Here is a 15,574-nt window from a genome sequence, read left to right on the forward strand (position 1 = left end):
TTAGCTATTGCGTTTGCCACTCGCCACAGCTTTCACAGTTGGAAAATTTCTTTCCATCCAGCTTGTGACATGTTGTTCAGTAAATTACATTTAATGCGACGTGCCGGAGAAACACTTTGCCACTCACTGAAACTAATTGTTGCCTTGATAAGCGCCGAACCGAAGCTGCTCTGTTCTTGATGCGGGTTTTCTGATTGTCGTGAGCAGCTTTGCAAGCCAACTCGAGCACTCCGACGGCCGAAGCTCTATAACCGCTATTAGGTATGCTGGTACTCCGGCACCAATCCGTTCAGCCTAGTTACCCTTGCGGAGCAATCAGTGAATGCGACCAACAGGAAACTGGAGACCTGCACGGTTCGAGTGAGACTTTGCCTTTCCCTTAACTTGCCCTCCTTTGTTACGTCCACGATGCCGATGCCGTACAACCACACGGGTTTACGGTTTGAAAGAAAATAAGATATTTTTTTGGGGTCCGCGTGTTTTATACTCTAGCGGTACACACTCACAGGATAGAGACAAATCGGCAGACTCAGCCAGAGGGGCGAGTCCAACGAGACGGACGAATGAGCGTTAAAAGGGAGCGATGGAAAAAAAATACATTCACTACTTTCAATCTAGAAGCAATTTAAGAATTGGTGAAAATCAATAAGCTCAGAACAAGTGCCAAATTCACATACTCATCATATCCTGGCAAACAAATTATGAAAAAATCAATTTGTGTTTTATTATTATTTTAGATATTGTTTTAGAAAGCATTGAACTGTATTTCCTCAACTCTTTTTTGGAAGGTTTAATGGCCCTGAAAAGCGCCTTGTTTTATGGAATGGTTCCAATTTAGAAAACTTAGTACTCGTGGTTTTGAAAAAAACCATTTCGAACGCCCTCGATGTCGCCTTGTTCTGGATTTGCCGTTGAAGCAGTTTGTATAAAGAACAAACTTTTTTCTTCTGCTACCTGCTGCCGTTTTGCGATTGCGTTTGCGTCTGCCTGTTGTTGTCTTGATGTCTACCGAACCAGAGCGCGAGCAGTTTTGCCAGCCATCTCGATCACTTCGGCAGCCGAAGCTCTATAACGGCGGCTAGGTGGACTGGTGCACTGGTACTAACGCGCTCGGCCTAGCTACCCTTGCGGGGAACTCCAGATCAACCCGGTTCGAGCGGGATTTTGCCTTTCCCTTCACTTTTCCTCCTTTACCATGTCCAGACATGGCTGCTTGGGTTGGCTTGTTGATGTGTTGTGATGCGAACCGATGTGGTGTACGGTTTGAATGAGAATGATCGTTACGACAGCGGAACTGGGATTTTTAAGCTGACTGGCTGGCTCGAGAATTACGCATGTGTGAGACTGCGACCAATGTTTCGTTCTTTTTTCTTCTTTTTCCTTTCCAATCGTGCTTCATTCTATTTCGCTGCTGCTCTGGTTGTTTTAGTCGGTACGATTTGAGGAGCACAAAATGGACCAATCAAAAATGGGCACATAGTGCATTTTGACAATGCTTGATATTTCACAATTATTCAATTATTTATCTCAAGAAAAATGAAATGTTATTCGTTATGATATATGCGTAGAGATATTTCCTATCAATTGATGCAAAAACCTTTGCGATCTATTGAGAAATGCTCGAGTTATAAGCGTTCCAAATCTTGCATTTTTTCCTACTTGTTCAGTGCCTAGATTTTTTTAACGATTTAGAATTAAGAAAAATTGCATTTCTCACAATTCAATACGAGAGGATGAAAATAGTTTAGACCTGATTGTGATTATGGACGCTATTCCGGCTGCGAGGAATATTTTATATAGAATCATATGAAGTAAATTTATAATTTAATGCAATCATGTAATACAATGATATGTAATTTATTATGTATATTTATATATTTAATAAAACTAATGATGACCGTGGTCTCTGTGAGTTTTTGATTCATCGTTTAATAAATCATGTAAACACAAGAAACTATAATAACAATCGAACAGTTTTGCTTTCGGTCGACACGGTGCCAGATTGGCACAGTGTTGGCTCGTAATTTGTTGTCAAATACGAAGGGTAGGTCGACAAAATCATTGCAAAATGGCACGGTATCGGCACCGTTGTTGGCACCATTTTTTGTAACCAATTCGGTACAACAAAGTAGACTGGGAATCCTCAGTGTTCAGAACAGCCGTATGGCACCCGCCATGTTTTTGATGCCAACATCTCACACGTCAGAAGTATTTGTTTTCTTCAAAACAGCGATCCGCGTTAACGGCAGTGAGCTTCGTTTACTAGTTTAGGGGAGCGTCAAAGAACAGTTGATTTTCAGTCGGAGTGAACGTTTTCAAAATTAAAATTATGAATGAAAATTAGCTTTTCCCTATCAAATTAGTATTCTGTTTGAATTAAAAACATTTTTGTTTGCAGGTGGGGAAAAAGTCTCATACGAAAATTGGTTATGAAGACAACTTTATATTATAGAGAAAAAAATCAGCAACAATGTTGGAATTGTATGACCATATGGATGAATGAAAGTCAGAAATACGTGTTTCTAATAATTAAATAACATAATGTGAAAATTTTCATTCAAATTTTAAAATTTGAAAACCGGCTCCGTGTCTTCTAATCTGGTAGAGATCACACTATCGATTTTGGGACCCAAATTATGGCTCTAACTTGAAGTCGCCACCAGACGTCGACATCATCGCGAATTACCAATTTCCCGCTCTAAGTTATTTTCGAGTGGTTATCGGTCCGATGTCGACCGAGAGCCATAAAGTGCAACAAAAGTGCCGGAATCTATCCCTGCTTTGCCCCCCGCAAGCAGTACTACCCACAGTTTCAGCTATAAATGCTCGCGCTAACGTGTACTGAGCGAAACGGCATCACTGAGAGATTGTCCTTTTTCTTTCTCTATGAACTGTCATTCAAAACACAACAGAGAATGGATCGAGACTCAAAATGTGTAAGTATTGCAGTTCTAAATTATATTTATATGATATAGATTTTATTTCCGTTCCAGTTATTCAACAATGGATTCACCACAAACGATTATGCAGCAGACAAAAAAAAACGCAGCAGTCACGCATCAATCTCAGGTACAACAGCATCAAATAACAGATTCCTCCACCGACGGAACACATTCTGACGCCGGGTTTCCTAAACGAGAATATTATGAATTTACGGATAATATAACGGAAAAGGCACAAAAATGACAGTAGTTAAGGAGGAAGATATTCGACTAAAACAAATCCGGGAAATCATATGCGAAATGGTGTTATGACTAGCTCACAATACCGTACGAAAAAAGTGATGTGAACACCGAGATTCGTCGAAACAGTTTATTTCGTTCAATGGAGAAAAATATGATTTATTTAGGTAAGGAAAATATAATTTGTCAGATAGACTTCAATTTAACGTATGCGATTCTTTCTTTTAGATATCGAGAAATTTTGGATTGAATTGTGCAGGTAATGTTTTGGGAATCCATTGAAAGCTATTGAAATTGAACTGAATGTGCAGGAAGATTACACTGTATCTATATTACCATATGGACTAACAACTACTTTCGGATTTTGTATATGAGAACGTTTTCTTCTCAACGGTAAAGAATGCGGATATAGATATTCGTACCTAATTTTGAATCAGTAATTGATCGTTTTTGAATGACTGGTCGGGTAATGATAACGGCTTTTCTTGTGGTAGTAACAAAGTTAATGGAATATTATTTCTTACAGTGATTGTCATCCGTCACCCCATTCGCATAATAACAGGATACAGAGGATATACATAATAATCTTCATGATAATGTCACTCGCTGTGTAAATATCATGGTAAGTTCCAAAATCATTCGAAGCCATTCAACCAATATAAAATCATTTCTGTAAAAGGAATAGGTGTTATTTGTATAGATCATTGTATATTCCCAGTGCGTATAACCCATGCCGAATAGCACAATATTACCATTTTTCAACGTTGGTTTTAATTTTTTTTTCATGCAATATAATCCATGGTATCTAAATTTCCTAATAATATTCAATATTTTTTTTACAGATACCGAGCTCCAAGTGATGATTCATCACTGACTGGTGTTCATCAATACCCTATTGAATCAACGAAATAGCAGCCGGATGATGAGAGGGTATTCACTCTGCAGGAATAAGTTCAATCATTCGCTCAAGCACTTCACTTCAAAATGATAACAGGAAGATTCTCTGGCAAGGCGGTCGACTGTTTTCTGTACGTAGTGCATAAAAGAACACATATCGGTACTGAAGTAGTTCGATCAGTGCAGGTTGAGTGATTTTTTTGAATCAGGGATATCAGTGATCGACGTGATATTGCATCATGTGATATTCCTTAGAACCGGTTGCCGAGATTGTGGCTTTACGGTCGTGAGCAATCATAAAATATCATGTAATCAGAAAGTTGTAGTATGCAGTATGTAGTATGTAGTACGTATATAACAAAATGCGATATGTTTATGTCGTTGTATACTGAATAAAATAATAAATTTCCATCGACGGTGTTTTTAATTTTTTTTTATTTCAATTTTCATAAGAAAAAATATCGCCATAATAAGGGTCGAGTAGTTTTTCAATCGGTCGACGCGGTGCCAGATTGGCACAGGTTTGGCTTGTAATTGGTTGTCAAATACAAAGAGTAGGTCGACAAAATCATTACAAAATGGCACGATATCGGTACCGTTGTCGACACCATTTGTTAGGACCAACTTGGCATAACAAAGTAGACTGGGTTACCACCATCTGACATATCGTGATGTCGATGATGAACTTTCACAGCAGAGGGATAGTGAGATAGGCGGTGACGGTACACTGGAGGAAAACATTAGTAAATGCAGCTACCAAATCTTTAGTAATCGAAACATTGGTAAAATGTACACATTTTTTGTACATATTACCAAAGTCTTGTAAAACTGATGTCAAATTCAATGTACAACCCTACCAACGTTTCGTAAATTTTACTTCATAGCATTAGTAACCTTGAGTATTTTCATGCTTAGCAACTGTGTGTGTGCATTCTCCATTTCTTTAGTGGAAGTGGAGCGATTCGGAGGTAAACATTTTGTTTCTGTTGATTTATTGTACCTAAATATTTATTTTATTTTGTAGAAATACCACTATTCCACGTGTTGCTCGCGGTTGTTACAACGTAAGCCACATCAAGGAGAGCGGAGAGCGTACGACATGCATTGTCGAGGAATGATGTTTCGATGTCTCGTCCGACTACGTAGGTGAATAAGTGGGTATATGAAAAGCGCTGATGGCCCAACTGCCGCTCACAACAAACTTCAACGAAAACGAAAAACTGCAAAGGTTTGTGTGAATATTAATATTAGAATATTAAAAAGAATAAAATTATTTGAACACAGCTTTCGATTTGAAAATTTATTATTCGATAAATATCGTTATTACTGTTATTATCCCTTTACAAATGAGGGCCAACATCTTCATTGATATTGCCCCTAAATTGAGCCAACATTGGATTTACAAACCGTGTTTTGTTTGAAATTTATGTCTACCAATTTGTTTTGGTAGAATGTACTAATAATTAGTAGGGTCGAAAATGACTAGCGAATTGGTAATATTTACCAAAAAATTGGTCATATATACTAAATTTTCCTCTCAGTGTAGGTAGAGTGAGATAGTGATAATCGTGTCATACACCTGGTTTTAGAATCTCACCAATCTCACCTTACGATCAAACTGACAGGCTGTGTCTTCGGTTATCTTTGACGCGGCCATTTATTATTGCTCTTTTGTTTTGTTTCTGAATCTCAGGTTTTTGTAATAATCCATTTAAAGACAAATCTTCCAGCGTTGATAAAATTTTGACTTAAATTATGTCCAAACAAAAATCTGGCGAAGAATGGGAGCAAATAGCGCGTGGCATCCAAGACGATAAACGTGATGAAATCGAATCGATGGAGGATTTGGAGGAGAAAATGCGAAACACTCCGAGAGGAATGTTTGTGAGCGGATGGGATGATCCAAATGACCTCATCGAGGAAGACAAAAATCCTCACGGTTAGTCTTATGCGACACTATCGATTTCGTTGTTTGACCATACGAAAAGAATGTATATCTTCTAGAGACATTGGAGCGCCTGGCTCTATGGGCTGCGGGCGAAAATAAAATGGAAATCGTGGAAGACGTCGTTTCCAAGAAGCCATCCGTTGTTCACGCCGTTGACCCGGATGGGTACACCCTCCTGCATAAAGCCTGTTATAATAATAACAAACAGTTGGCACGAGTACTTCTTCGACATGGGGCCGATCCAAATGCAAGAACCGAGCTTGGTTGGACGCCGTTACATTCGGCCTGTAAGTGGAACAATGCCGAGTGTGTAGCTCTGATGCTGCAGCATGGAGCCGATATCAATGCAGTCTCGGATGGCGATCAAACGCCGCTTCACATAACGGCCACGGTTTCCAACTGCAGAAGCACCCTCGTCACGTTGCTGATGGACGAACGGATTAAGCCAGATTTGGTGAATAATTCCAATGAGACGGCGGCTGCTATCGCGAAGAGAAGTGGCCTTTCTTTGCCGTTGTTCGATATGGCTCACTCTGCGCTCACGGTTGAGACCGGAATAATAGATTAAGCAATATATATAAAAAAAAACTTTTTGCATTTAAATAAAATATTAATTTATTCTTTAAAACCTTTTATTAATTATCGAATACGAAAAAAGGGTTACAAAATGTGTGAAAAAAATGGATCGATTGTTCAATTGTGGCGAACCTTTTTCGCTGTTGGTTCTATAGCATTAGGAGTACCATTCTTACCGAAAGTCGCTATTTCGTTCAGCATTCCATTGCAGCTATATTCTCCAAAAAGTCCCAGAAGTAGCGCAACACCATAACCCGTTGCGCGTTCGCCGTTGTGGACAGGGGATGCCATATCAACGTGTAGCCAAGCGCCGGAATAGTCGAAACCAAGATGGGCACCCACAAACAAACCTGCGCAACTGACTTGTGCATTGCCGCGGTCCATAACAGAATTCTTCATGTCCGCAACAGCAGAGGTGAACTCGCTGAAATGAAGCTCCGGACAGTACGGAACCGGTGAAAGCAGATCAGCCGTTTTTCGGCCAACAATCAGTGCCTTCTGCTCCCATTGATCACTGTTGGTTAAGATTGCACCGTGATATTTCCCAGTTGCGATCCCTTGGGCTCCCGTCAATGTGGCCATATCGAGAATGATTTGCGCTTTCAGATCACGATCTGCATAGCAAACTCCATCTGCCAGTACCAAACGACCTTCGGCATCAGTATTGTTGATTTCCACAGTACAACCTGAATACAAGCGGTGAATATCGTCGGGACGCGTTGAGTTCGGTCCAACAGAATTTTCTGCCAAACAAAACACAGCGTGCAGATTCTGTTTGAAACCACTCTTAACTGCAGCATAAAATGCGCCGAGAATCGCTGCGGCCCCTCCACAGTCACGCTTCATTCCTGGCATCGCAGTTTTACCCTTAATGCTGAGACCGCCGGTGTCGAAAACGATTCCTTTCCCCACCCACGCTACCGTTTCGGTCGCATTCTTGTGCTCGTAGGAAAGCACCGCTAGAGCAGGAGGATCGGATGCAGCTTTCCCGACGCCGTAGATTCCTCCAAAACCTTGCGCTTTGAGTTCTTCCCCTCGAATAATCTAACAATCAAAAATATACGAATTTTAATTACCCAAAGAATATAACTAATTCAACTCACTTTTGGTGTGAGGTTCAGCTCTTTCGCCACAGCATCCACCTCCTTCAAGAAACCGGAAACATTCATCTCGTTGCATGGAGCATCGACGATTCTTGCCGTTAGCCGGATACCTTTAGCGGCATTTTCCAGCACCTCAATATCCTGATCCGTGATCGTTCCCTCGCCAATCAACACAAACTCCACGTTAACCGTTGTGACTGTTTCAACGGGCAGCGTTGTCGCTTCGATTTTTGAGGATTTCCTATTGTACAGTGGAAACGCTCTCGCAACAGCGCATCCGGAGGCGAACACATTTTCCTTCTCGCACACGATCACAATTGATTCCGTGACCCCTGCGGTGTGCGTTTGAACCAGCTTCGTTAGGGCGTGTGCTCTCGAGTCGGAATTATGGCGGGAAGCTTTGGTCGGCAAGGCAGCAATTCTTGCCAAATCCAGGTACAGCGAGCAGGTGTCCGTTGGAGCCGGATGAAGATACGAAATGGCTTTTTCGTAAGTTTCCTGGGTAACTCGAGGCTCGAGCTTGCCAGAGACGCGCTCAAACGGAATAGCGCTCAGATGGCGCAGCTGGCCAATTATTAATACAGGAGTTCGTTGGGGATCCGCTGCCTGCAGCTCCCGGTGGAAGCTGAGCTTACTCATCACGTGATGGAACAGGCAGATTAACTCTCTCACAACTTGTCAAGTAATTTATAGAATGTTATCTGAACGAGGCACATACGGGAATTTATCTCCAGTCAATGAAAGTGCAATTTTCGAAGCAGCCTCAAGCCGGGTTCAGACGGTGCGAGTAAGCATACGAGTCGGTCTAGTCAGTTGCTGCAGTGCAGCTACTCACACCGTGTGAACACATCATGCCAGTTAGTGTCATGTGTTTTCCGGCGTGCGAGCTACTTCAAAGTTTTTTGAATTCACTCGCACTCGCATCCCTCAAAACGTCAAAAACAAAATTTAGTGTTCGAATCAGGGATGCCAAATGTAAAGAAATGTCTCTATTTTTAAGATAATTGAAAATATACGAAGATATTTATAGACTTTACAATTATTGGAAAAATAAATAAAAATCTCATAGTTTCTAAACGAAATCGTTGTTATTTTGTTTTGCACGCTGGCGGGCACGCTTTCTTTTTGAGATAGTTTTCTTGAGAATCTCTAATATAGAATCATTATCAGGCACAATTTTCATTCAAAATTCACACACAACTTGCAAAAAAAAGTATTGATCTAAGAAACAGAATACATATTCGAATTAAAAAAGGACATTTTCATTCATTCACTTGCAAATCTACTATCATTTTTATTTTACGAATTGGTACAAGCTGTTGGCAAGGCGAAATAAATAAAATTTTAAAAAATATTTTAGACTGCCATTTATAGCATCACATACTTCCGGAATTATCTTAGCTATGAATGCTTTCGAGATTCTAAAACAATCTGAACTGTGATATTCCATTACTACTGGAATCTATTTCACGTAAAACTCCTATTCTTCCAGACACGTCTATCTTCATTGACAGGTTAAACAGCACTCCCTTTGTTTACCTTTCACTAGCAGAGCTACACTCTAAATTCAGGATACCACATCCTCCCCTGGCAGTAACAACAATGTAGCGGAAAATAATCTAGTTAACGAATTCGTTTTGCAGTTTTTCAATACTTCTTTTCAAACTTCTTCTTCTTTTTTTATTTGTTCACGGAGACTTTAAATCATATGATTCATTCGCATCCGATTTCAATTGAACAGCGTTCTCGTTATGTACTAGACAATATCCATGTGAATGAACTTCCGCAGTATCACAATGCATACGATTGATTGATTCGCCGTAATAAGGAACCGTCATCCTCCAAAGACGCTAAAACATGAAAAGAGATTAACGTTCTTTGGTTCGAAAAGAAAAATAACTCATTTTATAAAAAAAAAATATTGCCCGTCTCAAGTTAATTTAATTCTTAAAGCTCACCAAAATTATTTGCTTCATCAGCGTCAGCGTCTATCAAATCAATGTGTAATACCATGATGTTTGAAAAATTTACATTCATTTTCATAGATGCTGCCATATATCGGTTCTCAATGTTTTCATCAATTCTATAATCTACATCGAACGAGATATCGATCACAAATATTTCAAACAATGCATATTTTCCAAAAAGGTAGATAATTTTCTACATAAAACACATTCTAAAACTTAACGACTATTCTCAACTGCATGTAGACTTCTACATGCGAGAATCTTTTCCTTTCGAAAAAAATCATTCAGCTCATAACAAACAACTGCCTCAGCTGCAGGATACCGCTTTCCAATTTATTGATTGTTTACCAGTGCCACGCTTTTTACAATCGTCTTTGGCCACCCCGTTTTATATTGTGAGTACACCGTCATTCGCACACCATGATATTGGTCTTGGGCTTTACCCGACTCAATATAGTAAGTAAGAACTACAATGCACGCATACAAGCTGGCCTTGGGCTTAACCCGACTCAACTGCTTCAAATGCAATGATTTTGGCCTTGAGCTTAGCTCAGCGCAAACAAACCAAATATTGGCCTTGGGCTTTACCCGACTCAATATGGTAAATATGAACATGTACACTTGTAAGCTGGCCTTGGGCTTAACCCGACTCAACTTCTCTAAATGCAACGATTTTGGCCTTGAGCTGAACTCGGCGCAAATCTAACCAAACATTGGCCTTGGGCTGAACCCGACTCAATATGGTAAACAAATGACATTTGATATGATTACATGCATATTTACTAGTTGGCCTTGGGCTTAACCCGACTCAACTGATCTAAATGCACTTGGCGCAAATTTATCCAAATATTGGCCTTGGGCTGAACCCGACTCAATGTAGTATCTGAATAAAATAATATATATAACTATATACGTACGCTACGGTCTTAGGCTCGAACCGACTCTTTTTTTTCTAGAGATGATTTCAACACAACATAACGTTCAACAATCTGAATGTTATGTTTTCTACATTACTGGCAGCACTTCAGAAAAAATTTAATCTCCCTCTATCACCGTTACCTTCATTTTTTCAAAACACTGCTCATCGGACGCAAACAATCTTTTTTTTTTGTAAGCATAACACTTTCTTCCTGTTCACTTTCATCATGGCAGGATCGCCAATGTGATATTCCATTACTACTGGAATCTATTTCACGTAAAACTCCTATTCTTCCAGACACGTCTATCTTCATTGACAGGTTAAACAGCACTCCCTTTGTTTACCTTTCACTAGCAGAGCTACACTCTAAATTCAGGATACCACATGAACGATATTCCAGAAGAAAGCCACATCAATGTCGTTTTTTGATTTCACTCTTGCAGGTATAGCACCTCTCATGAGTGTATCATGGCGTTGTATTTTTGGACCAATGAATTCCAACAGTGTTTCCACTTATTCAGGTGTTTTTCTCAACACTGCTCTGTACTCTAGAGGATCATCATCGTAGAGTACCTTCAGTATTACTTTTGTTGCTCCTTTTCCTTGCATCCAATTCCTGGCCCAAATCCTTTTGCCCTTCTGCTTTTTCGGATAGTACCTTCAGTTCGAAGAAATTCAGCTCAAAGTGTTTTTATACACGGTCAGCGTGTATTTCGCGATAAAAATGTGTAAATGTGTAATAAAAAACTGTCAATAGAGAACGATTTGGGATCAATCATCTGACAAATTCGGACCTGATTGCTGTTTCTGACTATTTGATGGACATTTGAAAAATCATCTGGCATCCCTGGTAAGCCAATGCAGTAGTATCTAGTTTCTCGTCAGCAGCTCACACTGTGTGAACGGACAAGGCGAGTCAACCAATTGTCAAGCGAGTTCACCGGCCCAGTAGCTGCTCGCTGTAAAGTCAGCTACTAGCAACGTATAAATGGGCCTTCAAGCCGGGTTCAGACGGTGCGAGTAAGCATACGAGTCGGTCTAGTCAGTTGCTGCAGTGCAGCTACTCACACCGTGTGAACACATCATGCCAGTTAGTGTCATGTGTTTTCCGGCGTGCGAGCTACTTCAAAGTTTTTTGAATTCACTCGCACTCGCATCCCTCAAAACGTCAAAAACAAAATTTAGTGTTCGAATCAGGGATGCCAAATGTAAAGAAATGTCTCTATTTTTAAGATAATTGAAAATATACGAAGATATTTATAGACTTTACAATTATTGGAAAAATAAATAAAAATCTCATAGTTTCTAAACGAAATCGTTGTTATTTTGTTTTGCACGCTGGCGGGCACGCTTTCTTTTTGAGATAGTTTTCTTGAGAATCTCTAATATAGAATCATTATCAGGCACAATTTTCATTCAAAATTCACACACAACTTGCAAAAAAAAGTATTGATCTAAGAAACAGAATACATATTCGAATTAAAAAAGGACATTTTCATTCATTCACTTGCAAATCTACTATCATTTTTATTTTACGAATTGGTACAAGCTGTTGGCAAGGCGAAATAAATAAAATTTTAAAAAATATTTTAGACTGCCATTTATAGCATCACATACTTCCGGAATTATCTTAGCTATGAATGCTTTCGAGATTCTAAAACAATCTGAACGATATTCCAGAAGAAAGCCACATCAATGTCGTTTTTTGATTTCACTCTTGCAGGTATAGCACCTCTCATGAGTGTATCATGGCGTTGTATTTTTGGACCAATGAATTCCAACAGTGTTTCCACTTATTCAGGTGTTTTTCTCAACACTGCTCTGTACTCTAGAGGATCATCATCGTAGAGTACCTTCAGTATTACTTTTGTTGCTCCTTTTCCTTGCATCCAATTCCTGGCCCAAATCCTTTTGCCCTTCTGCTTTTTCGGATAGTACCTTCAGTTCGAAGAAATTCAGCTCAAAGTGTTTTTATACACGGTCAGCGTGTATTTCGCGATAAAAATGTGTAAATGTGTAATAAAAAACTGTCAATAGAGAACGATTTGGGATCAATCATCTGACAAATTCGGACCTGATTGCTGTTTCTGACTATTTGATGGACATTTGAAAAATCATCTGGCATCCCTGGTAAGCCAATGCAGTAGTATCTAGTTTCTCGTCAGCAGCTCACACTGTGTGAACGGACAAGGCGAGTCAACCAATTGTCAAGCGAGTTCACCGGCCCAGTAGCTGCTCGCTGTAAAGTCAGCTACTAGCAACGTATAAATGGGCCTTCAGTGCCGGCGCGATTGACAATTTGCACAGCGTCAAGATATATACAGTTTGAGGTATCTCTGCAAATCTGGTTGCGTGCTTTTTGACGTGGGACTACGTCTAAAGGCAGGTTTAAGTGCGCTACACACACAGCGTCACCGTCACGTTCACCGAAGTCGGTGAACTATGATGAGTTCACCAACATCTCGATTCCACGGTGGAAATTCAGAATCGTTGTGAAATATTGAATTAATCCACTTTTATCATTTGTGTTAAACATGTTTCGTTTTAAGATGTTTTCCTCTCGTTTTATATATGGACTGATGAATATTAACAAAAAAGTGTTTGTCCGCGTTCACGTTCACGGAAACTCTAAACCTACCTTTACCAGTAAACGTGAAGTAAATAAACATCGAGCTTCAATAAGGTAATTCGGATGAAATCTCTCTCTCTCTCTCTCTCTCTCTCTCTCTATATATATATATATATATATATATATATATATATATATAAACCTCGTGTCACGATGTTCGTAGTCGAACTCCTCCAAAACGGCTCGATCGATTTTGGAGAAATTAGGCACAAAACATTTGGTAGGCATGAGGTTGTAAACTATGTACGATACCGCTAGGATTACCGATTATACATTTGATACCGATTAGGGTATGCAGAAACAAAAATCTGAATTTTTTTTTTTCTTAAATTTGGTTTTAAATAATTCATATAACGACAAATTGAAACCCCCATACCCTATTTTTAATGGCGATTTTAGTATTTTTGTATAACCATTATTCAAATAATTTAACTGGTCTTCGGTTTTCAAACAGAACTAATTTATTTATGTTGTTACATGACAAATAGCGCTACGCCCGCTACATCGAACTTTCATCCACACATTCGACAATAACCTCACTTCGTCTGAAGCCAGGCATATCGCCGGCGAGCTGGGAGTATTTTTAATTGAGCACAACGAATTATTGAAATACCTCAAATCACACTTGCTCTGCTTACAAAATGACAATCACGCTATTGTCATCAATCCTGATAAAACAACTGCTGGAGAGCACGTGTTTAAATTCAATGTGCACGCGTTGCTAGAATCATAGATGGCGACTGCACAGTGATACGAGAAATTGTGATTCGAAGAAAAACAATAATCTGGAATTCATCGTTAACGCACATCGTTCATACGACTCTCTCCATGTGCTTCTTCAATAGCACTAATGTACCCAGCGTTCGCTGGGTACATTAATATTACTTGCATCATTTTTTTTAGTACTTGGTTGAAATTTCTATGCCAAGCAATACGCCTTGAATGTATTCTAAGTGACTGACTCTGGAACATGTGTGACTATAATGCAAGTAAGAAGGGTCTCTTAGAAGAAAACCCCCCAGCTGTTCAGAAGGGACAAGACGGATATTGCATAAACATTAAATAACGAGACGCCGCTAATGGTAATTCATTCATTATGAACATCATTTCTCATTTTGAATTGCATCATATGATGATTCTATATGATCAGGACAACGCCATTCTACGATGTCGTGAGCTGTCCCGAAAATTTATTATCGACATATGCGCGAGGGTAAAGAGCGTGTGTTCAAACAAAAAATTAAGTCATGTCGGGTTCGGTCCCACATATTGCTGGATGTATTCGGTTGAATGGAAGACACGAGGATTAACTCATACACACATTTTTAGTTTGGTTAGTCGAAAAAATCGATAGGCCCTGAGGATATCGATAATGTAATTTCCTTGGAAATTCCAGACCTGTCTGCTGATCAACTACGAACCCGTATTCTGTAATCCGATCGAGTCAGAATTACCCGAACGGATTGCAATTTTGCATTCTGTAATCTGTTCGACTCAAAACCAATCGAGTTGTGCAAATGTGGCAACCATGCCATACAATTCGACATAGCCGACATTGCGCTCCGTGTTCCATTTATGTGAACCAAAAATGGTTATGGATTTTCGGGTGGAATAAACACGCCCTTAAAATTTGAAATGAAAAATTAGCTCTATATATATCAAATGTGTTCTATGTAAAAAGGTAATACATTCTCTGCAAGTGGGGAAAATCTTGAACGAAAATCGTGTCTGGCGATGACTTTATATTATAGATAAGGTTTTGGTGGAAATGCAAGAAATTCATTGAGTAATCATTTTTTAATTAACAATTGTTAAAATCATTTTGAATTTGTTTCCAGGTCTGACAATCTGATAGAGAGTAAATTGCTCCACAAATGCGGATGAATAATTTTGGCGTTTTTTGCGACAAGGCAAGGTTGTCACATTTACAGAGAACGATACATCAGCTCCATTTGAGTTGTCTGGCGTATCGTTGTTCCCATTTCATGAACAGTTATAAATCTAACCGTCTATCTTAAAAACGACAAGCGCGTATTTTTCACCGAGACAACGTACGAAAATCGAACGAAATTTATATTGGCTTTCTTCATTTCATTTTTCTACTGTACGACAAAAATATATTATTTTTTTCATTTTAGGTTTAACTCTTAAGAGATCAAACTCTTAAGATAACATTTAAGAGATCAAACATTAATGAAATACACGACACATTATACACATTTTCGTTCAAATCTTTTAATTCGTTCTGTTTTGTTGATCACAATAGATTCATTTTATAGATCGTTGAAACATTCAAACACGTATACATATTTAACACCCAAAATATTCACTAGAAATAATTGATATGGCAGAA

At 39.2% G+C, this 15,574-nt stretch overlaps 2 protein-coding genes and 1 long non-coding RNA gene across 3 annotated transcripts; 2 read left to right on the plus strand and 1 right to left on the minus strand.

Moving 5' to 3' along the window:
- The first annotated feature begins 3,015 nt into the window (after positions 1-3,015).
- On the plus strand, positions 3,016-4,406 carry LOC129779801 (uncharacterized). The gene is made up of 4 exons (XR_008743772.1): positions 3,016-3,349; positions 3,411-3,648; positions 3,709-3,804; positions 4,025-4,406. It is a non-coding gene; the product is annotated as an uncharacterized LOC129779801 (long non-coding RNA).
- Positions 4,407-5,696: 1,290 nt separating this feature from the next.
- Positions 5,697-6,655, plus strand: LOC129775704 (ankyrin repeat domain-containing protein 49). Its single transcript, XM_055780728.1, has 2 exons — positions 5,697-6,018; positions 6,084-6,655. Exons 1-2 carry the CDS (start codon positions 5,835-5,837, stop codon positions 6,593-6,595), a joined length of 696 nt encoding a protein of 231 aa, XP_055636703.1. The 5' UTR covers positions 5,697-5,834; the 3' UTR covers positions 6,596-6,655.
- On the minus strand, positions 6,642-8,722 carry LOC129775702 (probable aminopeptidase NPEPL1). Its single transcript, XM_055780727.1, has 2 exons — positions 7,707-8,722; positions 6,642-7,647 (listed from the first exon to the last, which is right to left on the minus strand). Exons 1-2 carry the CDS (start codon positions 8,343-8,345, stop codon positions 6,721-6,723), a joined length of 1,566 nt encoding a protein of 521 aa, XP_055636702.1. The 5' UTR covers positions 8,346-8,722; the 3' UTR covers positions 6,642-6,720.
- Between the last annotated feature and the right edge of the window lie 6,852 nt (positions 8,723-15,574).

This window comes from Toxorhynchites rutilus, chromosome 3 (genome assembly GCF_029784135.1).
Source record: "Toxorhynchites rutilus septentrionalis strain SRP chromosome 3, ASM2978413v1, whole genome shotgun sequence".
Taxonomy (NCBI): domain Eukaryota; kingdom Metazoa; phylum Arthropoda; class Insecta; order Diptera; family Culicidae; genus Toxorhynchites; species Toxorhynchites rutilus.